This window comes from Aythya ferina (assembly GCF_964211825.1).
Source record: "Aythya ferina genome assembly, chromosome: 16".
NCBI classification, from domain to species: domain Eukaryota; kingdom Metazoa; phylum Chordata; class Aves; order Anseriformes; family Anatidae; genus Aythya; species Aythya ferina.
The window spans coordinates 1,701,084-1,723,735 of NC_140315.1; the positions used below are offsets into that span (position 1 = coordinate 1,701,084).

Consider the following 22,652-nt stretch of genomic DNA (forward strand, 5'->3'; position numbering starts at 1 on the left):
TCGCCTCTCTGCCTCTCCTTCTGGCAGCGCTGCTCCTTCCAAGTGCTTTTAATTACAGCTTTATTAGCGACTCGGAGGGTTAGCTTAGCGGGCTGGCCTCTTCCAGCTCCGTTTCTGAGCGTTCAGCCCACGCAAACGCCTCCGTGGGGCGCGGGGCCCTACCTGCGGGGCTGGTGCCACCAGGGCGCGGGCGCAGCGAGTCCCGCAGGGCGCACGGGGCTGCTCCTCCTGCAGCTGGAGCTGCCCTCGGCCGTGCCACCACGCAGGCAGGAGCTGGGCGAGGACCACGGGGTGCTGCTCGCCTCCCCAAACCCTCGTTTGCTCGGTGGGACCCGTGAGGCTTTGGGGACGGGGGCTCCTCCAGCACATCAACGTAACCCCACTCATTGGAGACGGAGCAGGCTCAAAAAACACTTGCAGAGAGGTGCAAACACCAGGCTGTTCCTTCAAAACGTGCCCCCGGGCGTTTCACGCCAACCACAAAAGGCCCCCCCGGTGCCCAGCTCAGCTGGAGGAGGGAGGAGAGAGGCTCCACACGAAGGGCAGGGGCAAAGGGACTTGCGGAAGGGACGCTGGTGAGGACGGATGTGGAAAAATCCCCCAAGCCCCGGCGTGCTGCTCCTCTGTCACGCCTCGCGGCCACCAGGATGCCAGCAGAGCCCTTTGAAGCGCTGGGATGGGGGCATCCACCGCCTGCCCCCGTCCTCCCCTGCCCGGGGAAGGCGATGCCACCTCCAGGGGAGAACCCAGGAGGCTTTTTTTTGCCATTGATACCGAGAGCCGGGGATGCCAAGCGGCCTCCTTAATTAAAAGCCAATCAATCCCATGAACGAGCAAACATTAATGGGAACCGCAAGCAGCCCCGGCAACAACCCTCTCCCCCTGCGTGTCCCCGGGGAGGAGGCGGGGGGGGGATGTTCAGAGATGCGGGTTCTGCTGCTCCGGCTTCCCACTCCGGGGAAAAAAAGAAAAAATAAAATAAAATAAAATAAAATAAATCCCTCCCCGCTCTGCTCCAGCAGGCACTGCACAATGACATGCAAATCCCATGTCTTCCCGGGGCGCTGCGGTTCTGGGAATGTCAAAGCCATCTTTATGTCTCTATTAAGCAGGAGCCCCAGGCATGGAATATTTTATTTTCTTCCATTTATTTTCCTCAAACAGCCTGTAAGTGAAAATCTTCGGGGCCAGATCATTAAAAGAGCTACAACCGGGTTTGGCCGCGGCCCATCTTCCTCGGAACAGTCGAAGGATGCCGGGCTGGGAAGGCTCCTTTTCTGCGACGGGCAGTTTTATTTCCTTAAATTGCAGATTTTGATCCTCTCCGCTGTCCCGAGACGGCTCTCCCCTTCCCCAAAATACATCGCAGCAAAGGAGAACCACACACGCCAACACCTCGGCCTCTCCGTGGTCCTGCCCCGTGCAAAATGCAGCTGATTTCACCCGGGAGGCAAAGCCAGGAGCTGTGGCCGGGATCCTGAGCGAGGGCAGGGCACGGGGAACGGTCCTGGGGGGTCCTCACCTGAGCCCCCTGCTAGCAGCCAGCTCGGCCACCGCTGAGCCGAGTCCTCGGGGCTCAGGCTGGCTCCAGGACTTGCTGGTTTCTGCCCAGATGGCTGGGCCATTGTGTTGGGGGACAGACCCGAGCCAGATTTTTCTGGTCTGGGAATGCATTCCGCTCCCAACGTGGGGTTTTCTTAAAAAAAACTCAAGCCCGCGGATGACTTCTGCCCTCGAGCTCGCTGACTGGTGCGCGCCGGCGCTTTGCTGCGAGCTCCCCTTCCATCCCAGCCCCTGCTGGGCTCAGCTCCCCTCTCCCTGCTCCTGCAGGACAGCAGCCGGGCCCCCCGCACCGTGCAGACCCCCAGGAGCAGGCAGGAAAGCAAACATTTCCCCAAAAAGTGCTGGAGGGAGCAGGAAGGGCCGTGGTACCCGGCTGGAGCTGGGCTCGTGGCAGCACAAGACAAAAAAAAAAAAGCTCCAGGAGCACAAGCTGCTCCACGGGGGAGCAGTGAAGGCATCAGCCCATCACACAGCCGGATTTCCAAGGTGTTTTCTCCCTGCTCACCTCTTCCCTCCGCTCTAGGAGGCTGTTTCCCTCCACCATGGGGTTCCCCTACCCAAAGGCTGAAGGCACCGAGGCAGAGCTGGGCATTGCTGCAGGTAGGGGCTGGCTCCAGCAAAGGCCGGAGGAGGGCCGGGGGGATTGGCAGCATCTTCACGGAGCTTCTGGAGAGGAGATTTTTTCCCAGAAAAGCAGCAGGGGTGTGTGCCCTTCCCCAATCTGACATCCTCAGCAAGCGGCCGTTGTGAAATCCCTCATCTGGTTCAGCTTATCCAGAGGCAAATAAAGATCGGAGCGAGAAAATCAGGCTCCAGTGTATATTTAGAAGTGCTGGATCTGGTTAGCGCAGAAGGAAGGCATTGCAAGGCCTGGGATCCGAGCAGCAATCGTTTATTCTGATGCCATGGCTTTGGTGAGAAGGAATCCATCCTCCCGGGGGGGAAGGCGAAGGCGTCCCACCACGGGCCACCAACGGGATCCCAAAGCAGCGTCCCAGCCCGGCCAGGGCCGGCTGCGGCACGGCCACGGTGGGCACAATGTGGTGGGGGGGCTGCAGGGGGGCACCCGGAGGAGATTTGGGAGAGGCAGGATGCTGCCAAAGGAGCTGCCGAGGAGCTGCACGCCCTCCCCTGAGGAAGAGCTTGGCTGCTTGGAGAAGGACGGAGCAGGGGGTGGCTTTCTTCATCGCCTCCCTCAGCGTCCCCGTGGGCTGCTGGGGCCGTGGCGTGTCGCTGGAGAGCTCGGGGACAGAGCAGGTCCTGCTCTGAACCAAACGGTGAGCAGGATGGGTGCTCCCAGTGCGGTACTGGCTGGAACTGGGAGCACTGGTACCCTCTGGGGCCCTGCAAATCCCCGGGTGTTGCTGCGAGGTGAGGCTGCAATCTGCTACCGACCCCTGACATCTCACCTCCAAGGCAGGGAAGGGGCCTGCGGGCTCAGCAGCGTGCTCCAAAGGGTGGAAACTTCTTCTTCTTCTCACGGTTAAGCAGGATTTGTCTCTTTGCAGCCCCAGTGCCCGCTCCCTGGGAAGGATGAGCACCGTGGGGGTGCTCAGCAGGAGCGCCGGGCGATGCGCAGGGGTGCTGAGATGCTGCCCCCTGCCTGAAGCCCATTCAGAGCAGAGGGGGAATTCAGGAGCAGAGGAGATTTCAGCGTGTTGTCAAGGCGAGATGCACCCACAGATAAACTCTCACAGCTCCACACGCGTCCGCTCGCCGTGCTCTGACCTCTGAATTCATCTCTGCAGCGAAACCGGGTGCAGCTGGGGCCAACACAGGGCTCGAGGTCCTTGTTCTCCAGCCCAAAAGCCTCACCTGCCACCTAGGAGCTGGGCTTGCTCCCCCCTTCTCATCTTCGACGCCAATCTGCTGCCACCAACCTCGCAGCAATTCGGTTTTCTTAGCGCTGAGACGGAGCTCACGCGTTCAATTTAAACAATTAGACCACGAACACAAGAAACGTCTCGTAAAAAAACACAAAGGGAAGTTCATGGAGCTGTTGTGCCAGGAGCTGGAACCTTTCCGAGGTCTTTGTGTGCCGGCCTGCACATGGGTCTGCTGGCCGGGCCCCTCCCTCAGCTCAGCCACAAAATACCCAAAGTCAAGAGCAAGGAGGAAAAGAGGAATGCAAATACCGAGGGGGAGAAGAGAGCACAACGCCTCTCCTCCTGGGAAGAGCCTCCCAGAAATGAAGCAGGAGAGATGGAAGGGACGAAATTCTGCCTGGGGAGTCCTTGCTCTCTGACGAGGTGATTGTTTTAGACCTGACGTGCTCTCTGTGTGTGCTCCTCGCTTGTCAGCCTGCACCTTGCCACAGACAACAGACCTTCCTCCATGACATCCTCGGGGCCAGATCCTGATCTCCCCACTGCTGGTATGGAGCCTCCAGATCATGGAAGCAGCTCCGGGGCTCAGCCAAATTTCTTCAGAAAGAAATTTGCCATCCCTGCTAATTCACTGCACGCACCGAACACGAGAACGGGAGGGCCTCGGCCACCTGGGGCCCTGCTGCCGTGCCGGGATGTCTGCGCACGAATAGCTCAAAGCGAGGAGGAATAAAAGCCTCTTACCCGCTTCGTTTCGGGTACCAGGTCGTCCTTCATCCTCCGCTTGGTCCAGTCCCTGGCGAGCTCATCCTCTGCTATCTCCTGCAGGTGGAAGACGGCCACCTGAGCCGACGTGCGACGGATGCGGCCGCTTGGGGTCCTTTCAAAATCCTCCACGGGGCTGGGCTCTGGCTTCACCTCTGGCTCCTCTGGAGGCTGCAAAAAGAGACAAGAATTATGACTAGGGGAGAAGGGGAGAGCTCTCCACAGCCCGGGGATGGGGATATTTAGGTTTGGGCTGTTTGCAGACCTGCTGTGTGCAGGGACAGCAGCACCCCAGCACGGGGACCCCAGGCGCACACCCGCCTCCTCCCACAACCACAGAGCCCAAGCGCTGGGCTGATCGTGTCCTTTCCCACTCCCAGACTTCCCACGTGTATAAACGTCTCAATTTATTAGAATTATGGGGTTATGAGAGTTGGATGGACTGTCAGGAGGGATCAACAGCACAGAGGATGCTCCCCAGGGATGCATCCTGCCACCCCCAGCGGTGGCGAGCAGCCGGCGCTTGCTGGCTGCTGGAGGAGTGATCTGATCTCTTATTTTTTTTTTGGCTGGAGCACAGCTGGGCAGCCCCATGGGTGCTCGGGAACACCGCCCGCCACTCCCCTCGCTTCAATACAGCTCCCTGCTTTTTGGGGATGGGCAAAGGGGGCTGTCGCCCGTTCCCCACCTACACTGCAAGCTACAACGCACGCGTGAGGCGACGAAAAAGGAGAAAACAACATCAGTCCGACGTCTGCACCTGCCTTGCCCGGCCCGGCCCTGCCCGGTTCGGTCCTGCCCACAGGCTCTGCAGCTCTGCAGTCCCCTACAGGGAGGGCTGGCCCCGTTCCTCGGGCTGCGGAGGTGTCCGGGGGGCTCACCGAGGCCGGGTGTTCTGACCGCACATGGTAATCGTGGCCAGCCTTGGATTTGTACTTCTTGCCGCAGTGTGGGCAGCTGAAGATGGGCTTGTCGGCCTCGGCGAGCTGCTTGCCGCAGCGCTTCTGGTGGTACTGGTAGCCCATCAAGCTGGAGAAGTTGGCCGCGCAGCCCTGGGGAGAAAAAGGGGAGAAGAGAAGGGTGAGGGAGGGCTGTGATTTCGGGATGAAACGGTCCCGGTGCCGCTGCTCCGGGCACGGCAGGAACGCATCCTGCTCTGCAAACCCCTCCGACACGCAGGGGACCAACAGCTCCACTCCCCTCTGGCTGCCCCGTGCCCACGGAGGTGACACGGAGAGGCAGAGGGAGCAGCCCCCGATCCCCCTGAGCTACCTGCCCTGCTCTGACACACGGCCAAGGCTCCCCGGCCGGACAGACGGCAGGCAGGGAGCAGCGAGCGCGGGGGGCACGGGTTGCCAAGTGCCCCACGCAGCCAGCAAACCACCTGCAGAGACAAACCTCAGCCACACGCCCCCGTTACCTGCTCGTGACTCGTCTGCAAGCGGCTGGGCACCGTTCCGGCGCGGTTCGGTTGGGTTTACGCTCTGTGCAAGGGGCCCACGGCAGCTCCGTGCCCCTTTTTTGGGTTGGAGAGGCTGAGCTCGGCCTGCGGCCCTCCTCACCCTGCCCTGCTGCCACCCTGCTGCTAGGACGGCCCTAAGAGCTAGCGGGACGGGGACAGGGATGGGGACACGGAGAGCTGAGCTAAGGGGGAGCGGTGTGAGAAGTGGAGGGCGCACCGAGGGGTGCCAGGAGGGCACGCATCCCCTCTGCCTCGGGGCTCACTCCTTCCACCTTTTCACAGAACAAGAAACAGGAATCGTTCTTGTACCTCATTGGGGCATTTCAGTTTTCCCATCTGCTTTAGCACTTTCCTCAGCCTTTCCCGCTCTTCCTGTTCACCAAGTCCAGCGGTTTCCACAGGCACAGGCTGGAAACAAGGAAGTAACAGAAGCGACAGAGTCAACCATTTACTCATGTCCTCTGTGCCAGGAGTGGGTGGCAAAGCCCTGCCTCGCAGCAGCTGCCCCGGGCGGGCTGCAAACCTCGCCTTAGGCAAGCTGGGTCTCCCACTGCTCCGTGGTTTCGCTGCTAAACGCCAGCTTTGCTCACGCATTTCCCGTGGCTGCACCCAAAGGGCGAACCGAGAAATCCACGAGCAGTTCCTGCACAGAGAAGTCACCAGCCAGGCCAAAGAGCGGGAGATGAGTGCGCAGGTAAAGGACAAGTCACAACTGGTAAACACGGGACACGGAGAGATAGGGTTCTGCCTCGCCCTGCTGTCTCAGAGGCGTACACGATCGGGTTTTTAAGAGCAGCACCTAAATCGCTGCCTGCCAGATTTTGTTCGTGGCAAATTTTGTGGCTATTTCTCGCGTGGACGGTGGAGAGCAACACGTGGGATTTGGAGATTTGTGCAAAGCAGCACCCGCCCGTCCCGGATTTGTGGGCACAGGGTTGGAAACAGAGCTTTGCCCCTCGAAAGCCGCCTCACCACACTCACTGAACCTTCCCCCGTTCTGGGCTTGGAAATCCTGTTTTGTTTTTCCAGCTCTCTGCTCTACGCTCAGGGGTGAACACGAAGCTAACCAGCTGCCTGGGGACACAGGGCTTTGCTCGGCAAGGACGGGGGAAGGCTACTGCGGTCGTGGGGATCCCTCCTTTGAAAAGACAAAGGAAAACGAGCTGCCGACTGCTTCGTCTTCTGCATCTGCATCTTTGGGGAGAGAGGAGAAACGAGGTGTGAGGTTGAGAGCTCCGCAGCCCTCTTACCTTGCTGACGTGTTCAGCCATGGTGTGGTAATTCAGCCCAGCTTTGGACTTGAACTGCTTTTTGCAGTGTTGACACTTCAAGGCGTCCTGCAGCTGGAGGAATCAGAAGCAAATCATCACGGGGGCTGCCAACACCTTCAGGTTTCCGAGGGCTGCTCCTCACCGAGCCCCGGGGGCAGCTGCTGCTGCGTCAGTTCCCCCTGGTGGGACTCAGCAGGCAACTCAGCACCCGCGTCCCCCCACCCCATCTGAGCCTGCCGCTCGGTTTTCTCTGTGTTGGCCTGGATATGCCCCAGTTTTGGGAAAATATTCCAGTGTGGGTGCAGATTTCAAGCCCCACTGGCTGGAAACATCTGCAAATGGTGTCTTACTCTTCCCATTAGAGGGTTAGGACAGAGAAGCAGCTTTGATCTACCGGCCTGTCAGCGGATTGTGCTCTGTGCCCTGCTACCCAGGACAGATGCTGGAATATGACGTGCTTTATGGGCACCTGGGCTGCTTGGAATCGAGATGCAGATGATGGCTTTTGCTGGGGCTGGTACAAGAATTTATTGACGCAGGAGGTGAACGCTCCGAGCAGCAGGAGACAGGATGTCTGGTGGGACAGGATGGTGCTGGGATGGCCACGGCTGTTCCTGCTCTTCCTGCCCGGGTGCTGCACCACTCTCACCACTGCCTGTTCCCTCAAATCAGGCCTAGAAGCTGGGGAGGGGATGCAGATGGAGCTGTGAATCCTTCCTTCTCCTAGAACTCTTGGAAAATGATGAATAAACTCACAGCAGCCAACTGGGAATGACCACTCGTACCTGTGCTCTGATGGGTTAATCTTGTTCCAGCCCCCAGCAGCATCCTAACGAGGTGGGTGCTGAAAGCTCCTGGACTCACCAGATGCCAGTGCCAGCCAACGTGGGGTTTATATCACTCTGGTTAACACTGAAGGACATCAAACGTTCCTGTCCTGCCAAGCTCTTCCAGCTGGGATGCTGGGAGGATACACCTGCCCTCATCTCCTTTGGGCTCAAGGATGTTGCAGCCATCCCTACCCCTTATTTCCTTTCTAAAACCTACGGAAAAGGGCAGACTGCTCAGCGACAACAGGTGTGAACAAGGAAAGCAGGACCCAATTTTGGCTGTTTTACAAGAATTTCTGGAGTCTGCACATCCTTTTCCCATTGCCCAGCTAAGAAATACTTCAATCACTAAACAAAGAGTGAGCAGAGAGGGTGCCTGTGCTGCGGGGTCACTTCTGATGGGAGCATCCCGAGGGTAAAACCTGCTGCAGGCTCCCTGCAGAGATGCTGCTGAGGGGTGGACCTGCAGCCACACACCCCGAGTCTGAGGACTGTCCTTGCCAGGCCACAGGCTGCTCTGTGAAGCTATTTAGCTCCCGAAGTGGCACGGCCACACAGGAGGGACTACACCTCGTGGGAAAGGGAAGAACACACCTGCTCCTACAGCTGGAGCCGGCGTGCCCACTGGGACCAGCGCTTCTGCTGCTGCAGAGGGAGAGGCAGGCACGTCCTCCCGGGCAGGCGTGACTCGAGGCCACGCTAACTCTGCTTTGTCGTGAGCCTGGCAGGCTGTGCGAGCCCCGATTGCTTGGCTGAACACCCACAGGCCTATTTATAGAGGGGAAGACAGGCCTGACGGCTCGCGCAGATTTGCACTCGGGGGGCTGGCTGGCCTCGCAGCCCACGTGGAGCCTGCCTGGCGAGGGAGCCGCTCGGAAAGCACAGGAGATGAGGGAGCTGATGGCCAAGATCCCCCCTCCACCGAAGCCAGGACGCTAGTGGAGGCAGGATTCTGCCCAGCATCGATGTAACGCAGGGTTTGGAAGGGATAAATAGCCTCTCGCTGCTGGATAAAGAGGGAGGCAAAGGCTGAGGAGGCACTGACAGAAAATGAATGTGGAATCAAAGCCGAGCCATGTATTTTCAAAGTGGGAGGCATCGATCCCACCTTGGCTTTCTGTGGCAGTGGCTCTGCAGCATGCCAGGTGACAGCTGAAGATGTAATCCTTTGCTCTGACGGATGGCGCTGTGGCAGAGGGACAATTTTTCACTGTGCCATTACTGAACTCCTGCATCGCGACAGTCTGCCCGCAGCACATCCAAGCTCGGTGTCTCTCTGAGACGTGCTCTCATTCAACCACAATTTATCTGGCCCGATGCAAGGCATGGCACGCAGCGAAACCCCACAGCCAGGTCTCTGGAGGAGGGCAGATTAAGAGACAACCCCAGCAATCTCTCCGGCCTTAAAACTATTCATTTAGCTGCTAGAAATAACTGACTCTGCTGGGTACACGGGGACAAAGGGCCCAGACCACAAAGGGAATTCAGAATTGATGAGAATTAGGTGTCCAAATTCCTCTCTGTGTTTGAAACAAAGGGAGGCAGCAGCTCTCTGAAGATGACTAGCAAGAGCTCTATCAGCCACAGCCCTGAACTGCTTTGAGGAGTACCAATATGGTTTGTGAGCAGCGCATGCACGTGGCCATTGCCTTCCGAAATCCAAAGGTGTCACTGAATACAGCAAGCCCTTACTTTCTGGCAGACGTCCATGTGCTTTTTGAGCCCAACGACAGTTTTCCTGGTTATCACGCTGCAGGTTGGACAGGCAACTTCCCCCTTCTCGCTGATCTCCCGCTGCCACTGGTCCTCAGGATTTGCTGGGGAGAGGAGAGGAGAGGAGAAGGGAGGTGTGACACCCAGCCAGAGACAAGAACCACCAGGACTGTTCAGCAGAGAGCAGCCCTTTGTTATTCCCCTGCTGGTATCTTGCAGAGTTAAAATATTACCATGCCCCTGGCCACCTGAACTTGCCCTGCTTGGAATAACTCCCCCCTGCCAAACAAAAACAGTGAGAGGGAGGGAAACAAAGGTGAGCGCCTCGGCTCCATCCGGACGCGTGCCTGGAAAGCTTCCTTGGCATTTCTCTTCCCAGCAGACACACGGTCAGCTAGGGGAGCGCTGGCTTCCAGGCGTGTGTTTGTTTGAATGGCTGTGACCAGCTTAAAAAAAAACCACCCCAAATAAAAAGAGCCACGTGACCAAAACGTGTTCCCAGGTCCAGAGTTCACGCCGCGTTCTCAGCAGAACGACACCAGGTTTCCAGCAAGGGAAGCCCGGGCTGAATGAAATCCTCCAAGGCTGTTTATTTGGAAGCGTTTGCATGGCTGGGAGATCAGAGAGTCATTTATTTGAATCTGAAACCAGCGCAAGGCGTTGCAGCTGTGTTTATCTTCCACATCCTGCGCTCCTCCTGCTGTCAGAACTCCCAGGGAAAGCCAGCAACCTGGGCTAGGATGTAGGCTGCAGCCCGGAGGCTCCACGAAGAAACAATCATCGTTAGAATTACACACACCCAGTGTCATTTGTGGGGATGACGTTCGGAAAATGCCATCATCCCACAGGCTGGCCCAAACCGTGGTCACACTAAAGCCAGGTGGACCCAGGATTTGGCTGCCAGCTCCCAGCACTTGCAGGAAGCTGATCTGTCCTCACGGTGAAGCAGAGCTGGGGCACCCCTTTCAGGATGTCAGCCGTGACTGCAGCAACGTTTTACGGTCAGCAGTGTTTTTATGCTGCACCTCAAAAAGGGAAGGAGCTGCCTGCATCTATTTCTCGTGCTGTTTTCAGCTCCTGCTTCCACAAACTGTGGAAGTGGGACTCGTGCAGGCTCAGCACAGAGAACAGGACCGAGGCAGCAAGCAGCCAGGCTGCAGGCAGAGCTGCTGCCTCCCATCTGCCTCCACCAGCCCTACCTGCTGGTAGATGTGCAGCTGCTTCCTTCTTCACACCAGCTCCTGGAGTTTTCTTTTTCAGCTCCTCCACGTTGGTGCTCCCCTCCAGCTTCTTGGCTCGATGGGCTTTTGCCTTGTCCTCTGCTTTCACAAGACCTGAAGAAAGAAGGGATGCTTATTCAGCACTTGATTCCATACCATCAGACCAATCTGCATTCAGCAGGGATCCCTCGTAGAAAACTGGGCAAACTGGGATCCCAGACACCAGATCCCACAAGGTCTCATCCCACAAGGGCTCTGTGCACAGCCGTCATGATGGATGCAGGCCTCTCCCTGTCCTGCTGGCTGCTGGGGAGGTGAGGAAGGACAGAAAGAGAGGGAAGAGGAACCCCCTGGGCTGCTGGCACCATTCTCGAGCTGCCTGCAAAGCAGAGAGGCTGGGAAATGATGGGCTGGGAGAGGGATTTGAAGGCAGGGCTCTCTGTGCACACACAGACAGCATCCTGTGACACCGGTGGCACCCCTGTGTAGTGGTTCTTCAGGGAACGACTGCCTCGTGGTGTCACAAGCTGCACGTTGAACCAGGGGACGCAGGCAAACGCCAGCTCTGTCTCACTCTGTTGGAGGCAGAAGGTCGTGGGAGGACCAGCTTATTCACGAGGAACCCGCAGCAGACATTTCAGTCTGCAGAGGTGCCCCTGTGGGGAACTTAAGGGAAACGACCCCAGCCTTCCCAGGAGGCAGAGGCCAGGAAATCGCAGCGCCCACATCCTGTCTGCTCTCTGGTGAGCGTGTTTGATTCCTTCAGAGCCACCAGTGCCTCTCCCCCAGGACTTGTACTGGAAGGCGCTGCCTCCTCCAGTGCCTTGGAAGCCCATGTTTAATTCCCCCAGGTGAACAAATTTCAGCACGAATCCAGCTGCTCTCATGCTGGGGTGCTGCAGGTTTCCTCCCTCCACACCCCGCTGCGTGTGCAGAGGGAGCGTGGCCACGGTCCCACACAGCTCTGCCAGGCTGAAGCAGCCACCTCCCGAGCCTCCTCTCAGCAAACACCCCGGGAACAGGGCTCTTCCCCCTTGAATTCATTTTCTGTCATGTGGGCGACCAGCTCTGAGACAGTCCGAGGGATGGATGCGTCACTCAGCCTCCCTAAGCAGCAGAAATCCCTCGCAGCTCCACGGGAAATACCGTGGCATCCCAGGCCAGCGTTTGCCTGTCTCATGGCTCCCTGGTGTAAAAAGCTCATTCTTTTTGTGTTGTGGCCTTTACCACGTCCTTCCCCCTCTTTCCTCATTCTCCAGGACCGGGTTCCTGAGCAGAGCAGATGGGGTTGTGATCAGTGCCAGCAGTGCTACTGCCCCGCAGTTCCCTTTTGACACCTTTATCCACCTGGCTTTAGCGTGACCACAGTTTGGGCCAGCCTCTGGGATGATGGAATTTTCCTAAAGTCATCTCCACAAGGCATCAAATCCTCCAGAGAGAGGTTCCCGTGGCCCGGGGGGCTCCCACGTTACCTCCACCACAGGGAGGGCTCTCGGGGAAGGGGCTTGCCTGAAGTGTGGCAGGGAGAAGTTACGACCCTACAGCTGCCCACGGCCATCCCGCGTTACCTTTCAGTCCAAACGTCCCCGAGATGGATGGCTGCTCCCCCGTAAACTTCTTAGGAGTTTTCTGTTTCCTTCCTGACTCAAAAGAGAGAAACAGAGAGAGAGATTTGGTTAAATACCCATACTGCTGGGTGCTTTTCAGCAGTCCCGGGGCCAGGGGTGCGCACACTCAGTGTCAGGAACAGGCAGAGGGAAATCCCAAGGCAGCCTTCACCACGATGAAATAAAAGGGGTGCTGAATGAAACAAGCAGCCCAGCAGCCACTAACACCACAAAACTAGAAGGAATAACGGTACCCAGGGCCAATTCAGTGACTGTAGGCATGGCTCTGCCTGATGCCAAGAGCCTCATGGTTTCCCTGGCCTCACGAGCTAAGGTATTTGTTGCTGGTTCACTTTGGAGCTGCAAGCAGTGTAAACCCATGCTCTGATGGATAAGCAGGGCTCAGGCAGTGCTAACGGAGACTCCTCACTCCCCATAAGCAAGGAAAATGTGTTTGCCAATCACCCCGGCTCAGGACGGATGAGCTGACAGAGCAGCGTGCTGCGCCGCAGGTAATTCAACCCATTTCCAGCCGAGGGGCCCTATGGAAATATCCCTGCCACAGCTGCAACCTTTTTTTTTTTTTTTTTTTTTTTTTAACTCCCAGTGGAGTTCAAAGCAAGAACCCGTGGGGGCAAATTCTCAGGATGTGGGAAAAAGGCTTCAGAGAGAAAAGCTTCGGAGCAGAGCCCCAACCCTTCCCGGGTTCCCCGACCCAGCACAGCCCCGGGCTCTAATCTTACTGTGCTTCATCCTCTCGGGGTCTTCCTCCTGCAGCGAGGCCTGGCTGCCCCCCTGCTGCCCGGCGTCCTTGCCGCTGGAGGATTTGGCCGTGGGGGTGGCAGCCGCGATCGCCTCGGCCGCCGCGATCTGAAACTCCTTGCTCTCGCGGCTCTCCGCCGGGCACTCGCCGTTCTCGGCGCGCTCCTGGGCCGCGGCTTTTTCCGTCTTTGCCTGTTTGGGATGGATGGTGGGGCAAGCTGAACTCTCAGCAGCTCTAGGGCAAAGCACAGAGGGCTCGTTTAAAGAGGGCTTGAAAGGCAAGATGTCCCTGACACCTCTCCCCCACTCCCTGGCCCGGATGGCGGGGATGGAGGTGGGGACGCCGCCCTCCTCCCGGCTCCCAGCCGGCCGGGTGCCACCACCACGCAGCCCGGCCGCAGCCTGCTACCTTTTCTTGCCGCCGCTCTTCCCAAGGGCTTTCTGCACTTTGTTTTCTGCTTTGCTGCTTGGCACCGGCCGGTCCAGGTGATTCCAGAGGCGATGCTTTTCTAGCTGGGTTTTGGAGGTGAAGGCGGCTTCGCAGTACGAGCACGAGTAGGTCAGCTTCTCCGAGATCGCACCCTGCGCAGGGCGAGGAGAGACAGGCAGGCAGAGGTGTTAGGCCACAAAAGGGCCAGGATTTTTCTGGTGCAGGGACTCCCAACCCTTCCCGATGGTCCAAACTCCCTCCAGGCTCCAGGTCCTGCTGCGCTGCGGGGCCCTTGGTCCCCCCGCTGTGTGCACCTCACACCGTCCCCAACCCGTTTGTGCCCTCCCCGTCTTCATCTCAGGTTTCTCCTGGGGTTTGCAGCCCGAGAGGAGCTTTACCTGCAGGCAGTAATGGAAAAGTTGGCCGCCAGGAGGGACACGCAGCCCTCAGGTCTCCTTACCCCTTGGCAGCGCTGGTAGTGGTACTTCAAGCCGTAAATGCTGGGGAACTCCAGCCAGCAGCCGGAGTTGGGGCATTTCACCCTGGAGTGGGCTTTGAATTCGTCCTTCCACTGGTTCATCAGGGGGAGCTGGGAAGGAGAGAAGAGAAACGTGGCTGAGTGAGAAGCTTCCCGTTCCCTGGCTGTGTCTGGAGGGCTGGGGTCACACGTGGGACCTCTGCCCACCACCCAGAGCTGCTTTTTCTGCAGCCTGGTAGTTCCTCCTGAGCATTTACCTTGCTCCCAGCCAGGCTGGGGAAAATAAATCAGGCCAGAAGCCGCCCGGGTGATTTAACCACCCCACATTTCATCCGGTCGGTAAATCACCACCCCCCCCCCCAGTGCCCACGCTCTCCTGACAAACTGCTCGGCGCGTTGTCCACGCTGGAAATTAAACTGCACAATTCTCGGGGGAATAAATCAACCAGCCCCTCGTGCTCTCTAATCATCAGCCAAACCCGAGGCGGCTGCGAGAGCTTATCTGGGAACGACACGGGGAAGGGGAGGTTTGTGGAGGGTCCTGATCCCCACCAGGGTTTTGTGGGGTGCTGGGTGATGCCGTGCACCCCCACGGAGGGGACAGAGGGGCTGAAATCTTGCAGAGCTGAGGAAAATACTGCTCTGAAGAGCGGGGCTGGCTGTGGTGAGCAGTGCAGCAAACTTTGGGGAGCAAACCAGGGGCTGGGGTCGGATCCGGAGCCAGGGAGCGCGAGGTCTTACCGGGATGTCCTTCAGCGCCTGGTTCTCCGCCTTGGGTCGTCCTTTCTTCTTGCCCTCGGTTTTGTCACTGGTCGCATTTCCTGCAAGCAGACACAGCGCTCATCACCCGCTGCCCCAGCCCCAGGCTGCCCTGCCGGGGGTGCAGATTCCCCTCGGGAAGGGGATTGCAGCTTCCCCACGGCTCGGAGCACAGCCCGGTACCTGCAGGCACCCGTACAGGAGATGGCCGTGCCCAGCTTCTCCTGTTTTTTGGCTGTTTTTTTTTTTTGACCCTTCTCCTTTTATTCGCAGAAGCAAAGCGGAGCAGTTGCAGCACAGCTGGGGCTTGCTTTGGAAAACCACACTTCCACTGGGGTCGGAAGAAAGCCTTCCTTAGCAAAAGAAATCCGTCTGGGGCAGGGACTGGGCACAGAAATCCCCCGGCCCCTTTGCCGGGGGATCCTACAGATGGAAACATGGCCCCATAAAACCCAGCACAGCCTGCTCGGAGCCAGCAGCCGGGCCTTTTTGCCATGTGCACTCACGCTGCTTCTGCAAAAAAGCATTTTCGGGCACGGGATCTGTTTATTGGGATGATTTCCAGGCACCCCAGAGACATGCTCGGGTTCGTCTCCATCACCAGAGACCTGGCAGCCCGCTCACAACCCCACCAGGCTCAGGAGAGCTCTGGCAGGCACCGAATGCTTCCTACCTCACCTGCAGCTCTCGCTCTGCTGGCCGCTTGGGTTTTGCAGGTTTTTCACCTGCTCCCTTGGGTGCAGTCCCACGCCGGGGCGGCGAGCACACCCGGCCACCACGGCCACCACGCCGGGTCCCTGCGAGCCCAGCTTGGCCACAAGCAGCCTCCCCTGGAGGCTTGCAGAGGGCTGCCAACCTCAGCAATCTGCTGCTTTGGTTATTTCCAGCGTGCTGTTTGCTGCCCTGGGGACCTGGAGGCGCTCGTGGTGCTGGCACCGTGGGTGCTGCGTGCCGCCCGGTCCCTCCGTCGTGCTCTGATTCCCCAGCCTACGAATCGCTAGGAGAAACATTCCAAATCAGGGCAATTTCTGAAAATACAGGTCAGGCAGCGGAGCTGAGGGGAGGGGAGCGCAGGGAACAGCACTGGCAGTTTTCTGCCAGGTCTTCTGGCTTGGTTCGTGGCTTGGCTGCAGCCGTGCCAAAGCCACCACCCTGGCCAAGGGAAGGGCACCGGTTCCCGGGCCACGTTTTTAACCCTGCTTCATCCTGGGGCAGGCACAAATCCTCCTGCACAAGCTCTCGTTGAAACAGCTCGAAAGAGGGAAGCAAAAGCAACGACTGAGGGGAATGACAAGTGCCTGGTGGCAGCAAACTCCTCCTCTGGGTGCACGCAGCGAGCGCTCACAGCAGCAGCGTGGCCGCAGGAGAGGGTGGCTGGTGGTGGAGGTGTTGCTGCAAAGCTCCCGAGGCTGAGGGCTGAGGGCTAACCCAGAGCTCTGAGCCATGCAGAACATTCACACCGAGATCTGGGAGGGCTTTCCTGGCGAGAATCAGATAAAAAGGGGTTGGAAGCCGAGCCGGCAATCCCCCCCCAAGCTCCCGAGGAACCGCAGCTCGGCTCCGAGCCTGTGGCTGGCTGCGCTCAGAAGCCAGCCCAGGATTTCTGAACAAGTGAGAGAGATTAAACACAAAGCCGGCCAGTTACCTACAGAGGCGCTGCCAAAAACATCCAACTCTCTCCTTTTTTTTCACGCCTCCTGCCCCAGCAGCCAGGGGTAAAATGGCAAAAAGCAAGACAATTTCCTCATTTCTTTCCAGCCCTGTGAAGTCCGGCCAGCTGGTTCGCTTCGCTTTGAGAGCCACGGAGGCGTCATTTGGAGCTCCTGCACCCCCTGGGAACTCCGCTAGCCATGAAGGCCTGCAAGAGGTGGCTCCCAGCACTGCTGCTCCCTGCTATTCCTCCCCTTTTTTTTTCCTGCTTTCTCTCTTAAATGCTTCAAACTAGCCCGAATTCCAAAGATCCCAGAGCAGCAGGAAGAGCACACCCCCATCCAGAAGCTTGGCACGCCTGCGGCCACAGCTCGCTCAGGCTCTCCTCTCCTTTTAACACCTTCCCCAAGTCTCAAAACTTTTGGGGACGCTTCAAGCCAGACAAGTTCATGACAGCTTCCAGGCAAGGCACCTCCCAGTGCCCTCAGCGATCAGCTGCTGGCTGGGGTCAGCGAGGGCAGGCAGGGAGAGCAAGCAGGAGGAACAGAAAACGCTTCTCCTTTTCCAGCACGACGCCTGCGGTCGCTGTGGTGAGCCGTGGTGTGCCACGGTGCGCCGTGCTGGCATGCAGCAGGCACCACAGCATGCTGGCTGCTGAACCCCGGCCTTTCCAGGCACTCCTCAAAGGCACAAACCTGATTCTGAGGGTATTTTCGGGGCTGGCACCGTGGCTGTGTCCCCCTGCAGCGGGTCGTGCTGTGTCAGCAAGGTGGGAACGGCGCGCTCTTTAAAAACGGGGACTGGGGATGGCTCTCGCCAAGAGATTTAGGGTTTCTTTGGAGCAAGACCGAAAGCACAGCACAGAAAGTGCACTCCCTGCCCTGCCCTGGCCATGTGGGGTCAGCAAAGCAACCGCAGGAGAGGCTCCTTCCTCCCCAGCCTGCGCTGAGCCAAATTCACCCTGGCACAGCACGCCCTGAAGCTGCACCCCGCGACGTTGAGGAGCTCCGAGAGCCTCTCAGCATCACAGAGCGGATTTACCCGGCGGAAACAGACAGGAGAAAAATCTCCTTGGGCTCCGGGATTCCAGGATAGAGCAATGAGCCATCCATCAGCGCGACAGCCCTTAGCACGAGGGTCCCCCAGGGCTGGTGCGGCGGCAAGCAACCTCCTGGGGGGGCGCGACACGGGAGGCAGCAGATGCTCTGTGCTCCTTTCAAGCCTTTCCAGCCTTTTCATGTAGCACTCGGCTCCCCGACGTGACAAATAGAGGGCGAGACACCCAGCTCGTTAGACAGGCACGGGTTCCTTTAGAGGGAGAGACCTCTAAAGGGAGAGAGCTCTAAAGGGAGAGCCCGGCCCCTCCGCCCTGTGGAAATAAAGGCTGGGTCCTTACCGAGCTTGGGGAGCTCCGCCGGGGGGTTTATCCTCGTGTCTGTCCTGCTTTCTTTGCTGGCAGCGGGTTTGGTGGAGCCTGCCGTTTTCCTTCCCCCTTTGCAGGTGTAGGGATCCGCCATCTCTGCAAGGAGCAAGGGACGGGTTAGGATTCACGCACGCGGCCCCTCGGCACCGCGAACGACACGTGCGAAAGGCGAGGGGAGCTGCTGGAAAGGAGGCAGGGAGGGAAATTAGGGAAAGTGTCCCACGGCTGGAGCGTTCCCACCAAGGGGAGAAGCGGGGCAGGTTTCTGAGTGTTCGTTCGGCGGCTGAGCAAAGCCACAGACATGGTCGAGAACCTGCTTTCATTATCGGCTGCTTCCCTCTCCGCGTGCAACAGCAAAGATTTTATTAAAAATTATGGGCTGGCTCCGTCGGGGGAAGCAACGAATAAATGGCTTTTCCTCCTCGTTTATTTCTCCGCTTTCATTGAAGACACCAAAAGGCAAAAAAAAAAATAAAAAAAAATAAAAAAAAAATAGTGAGTTTTAATGAGCAGATGTAGTGATAAATTTCCAATTTTCCTTATTAATGGGAAACCGTTATAAACCGAGGATTGTTAATGTTATCTAAATTTTCCGTATTAATAATTCAATTTGGCTTCTCTGGAAATAATGAACATCAGAAATTATCGCAGAAGGCCCAAGCTTGCTCCCAAGGGCAGGAGGCAGCAGGACACCCCTCGACTCCAGCCGTGCCGGGATGAAGGCCGTGGAGTGGCCGCTTCTCGCCCGAGCTCCTCTCAAGCACCCCGAGACATCGAGCCCAAACCCTGCCGTGCTCTGGTTAACGGGGGCACAACGAGGCTCCAGACAGAGTGAGGACAGGTTTTAGTCCCACAGCGCTTCATTCGTTCTTGTTTCTTCATTCCTGGGCCCATCTTCACGCCCCTGAGCCCACCACCTGCTTGCACCCGTGGGTGCCGGCTGCCGCGGCGCTTCCTCCCCGCCAGACGTCTGCGGATCCGTGCTGACGAGGAGCAGCACTGCTCCGGGGGAAAGAAATGCCCCAGAGCTCTGCAACGAGGCCACCAGATCCTCAGGAGCAAGCCCTGCTCCCCACCAGGGCTGTGTCCATCCCCGGAGCTGGGACATCGACTCCGGTGCTCAGCCAGCACGTCCCCTGCCGGCACGTGCGCGGCCGGTGACAAATATCTGGTGCTTTGCACGGGCCCAGAGGTGAAGCAGATCAAACGGGAAAGCCCAGCCTTGAAAACAGGTTCTCTGGATTCCTGCACTCAGGAATCGTTTATTCAGCTCGTTTTGGCTGGCTGGGAGCCGCGGCTCCCTCCCCAAAACAGCTCCTCCACGTGTGCGCCGCCGGGGACAAACCTGTCCCCATCCTCCCCTGCCACCTCCTGCCACCCCCAGGCCATCCTTGCAGTCGAGAAATAAAATTCCTTGCTCGCAGAAATAGAAGATTTGCGAGATCCCAGCTAAATGGAAGCTGAAGAAGAGCCAATCTTGGGGAAAATCCTGCTGTGGTCCACGGCACCGACGTCCTGCTCGCGTCCAGGAGCTCCCGCTGCGTGCCCTGCTCCTGCAGCTCATCCTTCCTCCCTGTCCCCTCAAAAGGATCCTTTCTGGCCAGCTTCGGGGGTTTTAAACTTCTTTGCTTTCCACACCAAACACTACTTTGATTATTTTTTCCCCCCTCCTCTTATTTTTTTGACTACACGAAAAATAAAAGCAAAAAAAAAACCACTCGGCGAGAGCCCAGCTCCGCTCCCCGGCCACCGCCACAACCCCAGGGCTCCCGGAGGAATTGCCCCAGAGGCGGAGAGCAGGAATCAGCCCCATTGTTTCCCACCACCTCCAAACTTCTCACTGGGTTTTGAGGAAGGCACGCTGAGAGCAGACACCAGCCCTCGCCGCGCGCCTTGCCGCGATTTCCTTGCGTTTTGGTGAAAACCCTCCTGCAGCTGGGGACGGGGGAGCAGATCCCGGCGGGTCCGACTGCGAGGGCGCACGGGGAAAACCGGGGCTGACCCCACAGCAGCCGAGGGCACCCTGAGCACCGACCCGGCTGCTGCAGCAGCTCCGCAGATCGAGCTTCCAGCTCTCCTTTGGGTACCTGGCGCAGAAGTTAGCGGCGGCGTTTTTTTAAGCATCCCCACTCCAGCATCCGGGGAAAAAAAAAACAAAAAAAAACACAAAAAAACACAAAAAAACACAGTGCCAACGTAAGAGCCAGCATGGGATGAGCAGGGAGGAAAGCTGCAGAGCCTCACGAGCTAACGGGGAGGAAGCACGTGGTCCTGGAGGGTGAGGAGGGAAGTTTGGGAACCCGTCCCACGCACGCTCCTCTGCTGGGCTTCAGCAGGGACAGCAGCGTCCCCGTCCTGGGGACTTCCCGTGCCGGGAAATTCGGCACAAACTGGAGACGAGGAAGGAAATCCACATAAAAATACCTGCCCGGCACCTGGGCACGCAGGCAGCGAGGGATGCTGCGATGCCCCCAGCCTCAGCGCACCCCTACGAGGGGGAGAAATCACCAGTCGATGCGCTCCGCTTATCATCAATAATTAATCGATGGCTTTGGATGGCCCAGAGAGGTGCTGGCGGTGCCAAAAAATCAAGAGCGGTGCCCGCGGTGCCCTGCGGGCAGAGAGGCAGCGAGGTGACGGTCACCACAGGGAGCTTGCTGACCTCAGGCTGCACCAAGAAACCTTCTGGGGGAAAAAGACGAGGAAGCGCTGGGAGAAATTTCCTTGGAAGGGAAGGGAATCGCCACCAGCACGGGAGGTTTCCCAAAAGGGAGGCACCCGCTGGGTGACACAGCCCTAAACGGGGCAGGACGGCCGCCCAGAGCCCTGCTTTGCGGGGCCAAGAGCTCTTTTGGGACAGAGCCACGCATCAGGGGACGTCCCCCTCGGGGTCCTTCAGCCCCCCGAGGAAAAAGCAGCAGAAAACTGGTGGCGTTGCAGCCAGAGCGCCTCTTTCTGGGCGTGGGCGCAGCTTTTTTGGATGGTTTAAAGTTTCTGTCGGGAACGCGTTCAGCAAGTCCCTCCCCCCCCTCGCCCATCCTCGGGCACAAAAGCAAATGGGGAAAGCGCGCACACACATAAAAAAAAATAAATAAAAAACACACACACACACACACAAAAAAAAACAGCAGACAATGAGCAGCAGCGGCGGCTCCGTCCCCAAATCTGCTCGGCCTCAAAGCCTGGACGGAGCCACCACCCTGCCCCGGTGACAAGCAGGGGACGTGGGGACAGGGTGATGGAGGGGCAGCGGGTGGCCGTGGCGGTGACTGGGGTGTCCTCGTGCTCTGGGCATCCTCGGAGTGAGAGGACACGGGTGCTGTCACCTCACTGGGCTGTTCTGTCCCTTGTCACCTCGCTGGGCTGTCCTGTCCCTTGTTGTCACTTCTCTGGGCTGTCCTGTCCCCTCGTTGGGCTGTCCTGTCTCCTGTTGTCACCTTGTTGGGCTGTTCTGTCCCTTGTTGTCACTTCTCTGGGCTGTCCTGTCCCCCTGTCACCTCTCTGGGCTGTCCTGTCCCTTATTGTCACCTTGTTGGGCTGTCCTGTCCCCTGTTGTCACTTCTCTGGGCTGTTCTGTCCCTTGTCACCTCACTGAGCCATCCTGTCCCCTGTTGTCACCTCATTGGGCTGTCGTGTCCCCCGGTCACCTCACTGGGCTGTCCTGTCCCCTTGTCACCTCGTTGGGCTGTTGTGTCCCCTGTTGTCACTTCTCTGGGCTGTCCTGTCCCCTGTCCCCTGTCCCCCTGTCCCTTGTCACCTCTCTGAGCTGTCCTGTCCCCTGTCACCTCTCTGAGCCGTCCCGTCGCCTGTCACCCCTCTGTGCCACCACCTTTCACCCCCTGAGGCCGATGCCACCCTCCTGTCCCCTCCCCACCCCTTGTCCCCCCTCCTCCTGCCACCCCATCCCCCTGTCACCCCGTCACCCCCTCCCTGTCCCCTCAGCACCCCCTGCCCCATCCCCATCCCACCCCGTCGTACCCCCCCACATCCCACCCCCCCCCCTCATCCCCTTCACCCCCCCGGTCCCTGAGGGGCCACCTCCCCCTTCGGTGCCCACCCTGAGGGCTTTGGGGACCGGGGGGGACCCCAAAAAAACGGCCCCAAAAGCGGGGCCGAGCCGCGCTCCCCGCTAGGGGAAGCGAGAGGCAAAATGGCGACGGGGCTGCGGCGGGAGGAGAGCGGGGGGGGGGGGGGGGGGCTGGAACCGGGGATCCCCGCACCGGAGCCGAGCTTTGGCCGCAGCGGAGCCGGGAACCGGAGCTGCACCGTGAAGCCGGGAGCCCAACCGTGAAGCCGGAGCCTTGGCCTTCCCCAGCCCGGTGCTTACCTCGGCGGCCGCCCCTTCGGCTGCGGGGCTCCCCGGCGAGCCGCCAGCCGCGGAGCCGAGCTCCGGTGCCGAGCTCCCCGCCCGCCGCCGCCGCCGCCTCCCCTCACCGCCCCTCACGGCTCCTCCGCGGCTCATGCGCTTTTCCCCAGCCCCCGCTTTCGGTCCCCGGTTTCTCGCCTGGCTCCGCCACCGGGCCGCGGCCACGGGGCGGGAGAGGGTGGCGGTGGCGGTGGCGGCGCCGCCCCGGTAGGGCGGGCCCCGGGGAGCGCCCCCCTCATGGCTCCGGGACACCCGGAGGGGGTTAAAAGGAGGCCCCGGTGCTGTCCCGGTGCCCTCAGGGGGCGAGGAGGCTTCCAGGCCCTCTGAGGCCTCCTCACGGTGCCCCCCGGTGCCCCCCGGTGCCTCCCGGTGGGTGGCGGGGGGCACCCGAGGGTGCGCCTCGAGTGCCTGTGGTGGGGGCTGGCACCACCAAAGGGGTCCGGCACCGACCCGTCAGGGGGACACGGCCTCACTCGGCCTCGTTTTTATGGCCAAAGTTGGTGCTGGAGGCCTGAGATGCATCGTCA

General features: G+C 59.1%; 1 protein-coding gene across 11 annotated transcripts in view; it reads right to left on the reverse strand.

Moving 5' to 3' along the window:
• ZNF512B (zinc finger protein 512B) overlaps positions 1-22,331 on the reverse strand; it is a 29,755-nt gene extending 7,424 nt beyond the window's left edge. Inside the window, exons 1-13 of one of the 11 annotated variants that reach the window (XM_084538207.1) lie at positions 22,087-22,331; positions 17,733-17,855; positions 14,669-14,748; positions 13,910-14,038; positions 13,429-13,601; positions 13,001-13,254; positions 12,219-12,296; positions 10,630-10,764; positions 9,410-9,534; positions 6,867-6,959; positions 5,926-6,024; positions 4,919-5,206; positions 4,134-4,325 (exon numbers count right to left, since the gene is read on the reverse strand). In XM_084538207.1, coding sequence (XP_084394333.1) covers positions 4,134-4,325; positions 4,919-5,206; positions 5,926-6,024; positions 6,867-6,959; positions 9,410-9,534; positions 10,630-10,764; positions 12,219-12,296; positions 13,001-13,254; positions 13,429-13,601; positions 13,910-14,038; positions 14,669-14,748; positions 17,733-17,853 — 1,767 coding nt within the window. In that variant the 5' untranslated portion in view covers positions 17,854-17,855; positions 22,087-22,331. Of the gene's footprint in view, positions 1-4,133; positions 4,326-4,918; positions 5,207-5,925; positions 6,025-6,866; positions 6,960-9,409; positions 9,535-10,629; positions 10,765-12,218; positions 12,297-13,000; positions 13,255-13,428; positions 13,602-13,909; positions 14,039-14,668; positions 14,750-17,732; positions 17,856-18,072; positions 18,092-18,544; positions 18,565-21,113; positions 21,510-22,086 lie in introns of those variants that run through there. The other 10 variants (XM_084538208.1, XM_084538199.1, XM_084538205.1 and 7 more) reach the window with 10 other exon arrangements.
• Positions 22,332-22,652: the final 321 nt, after the last annotated feature.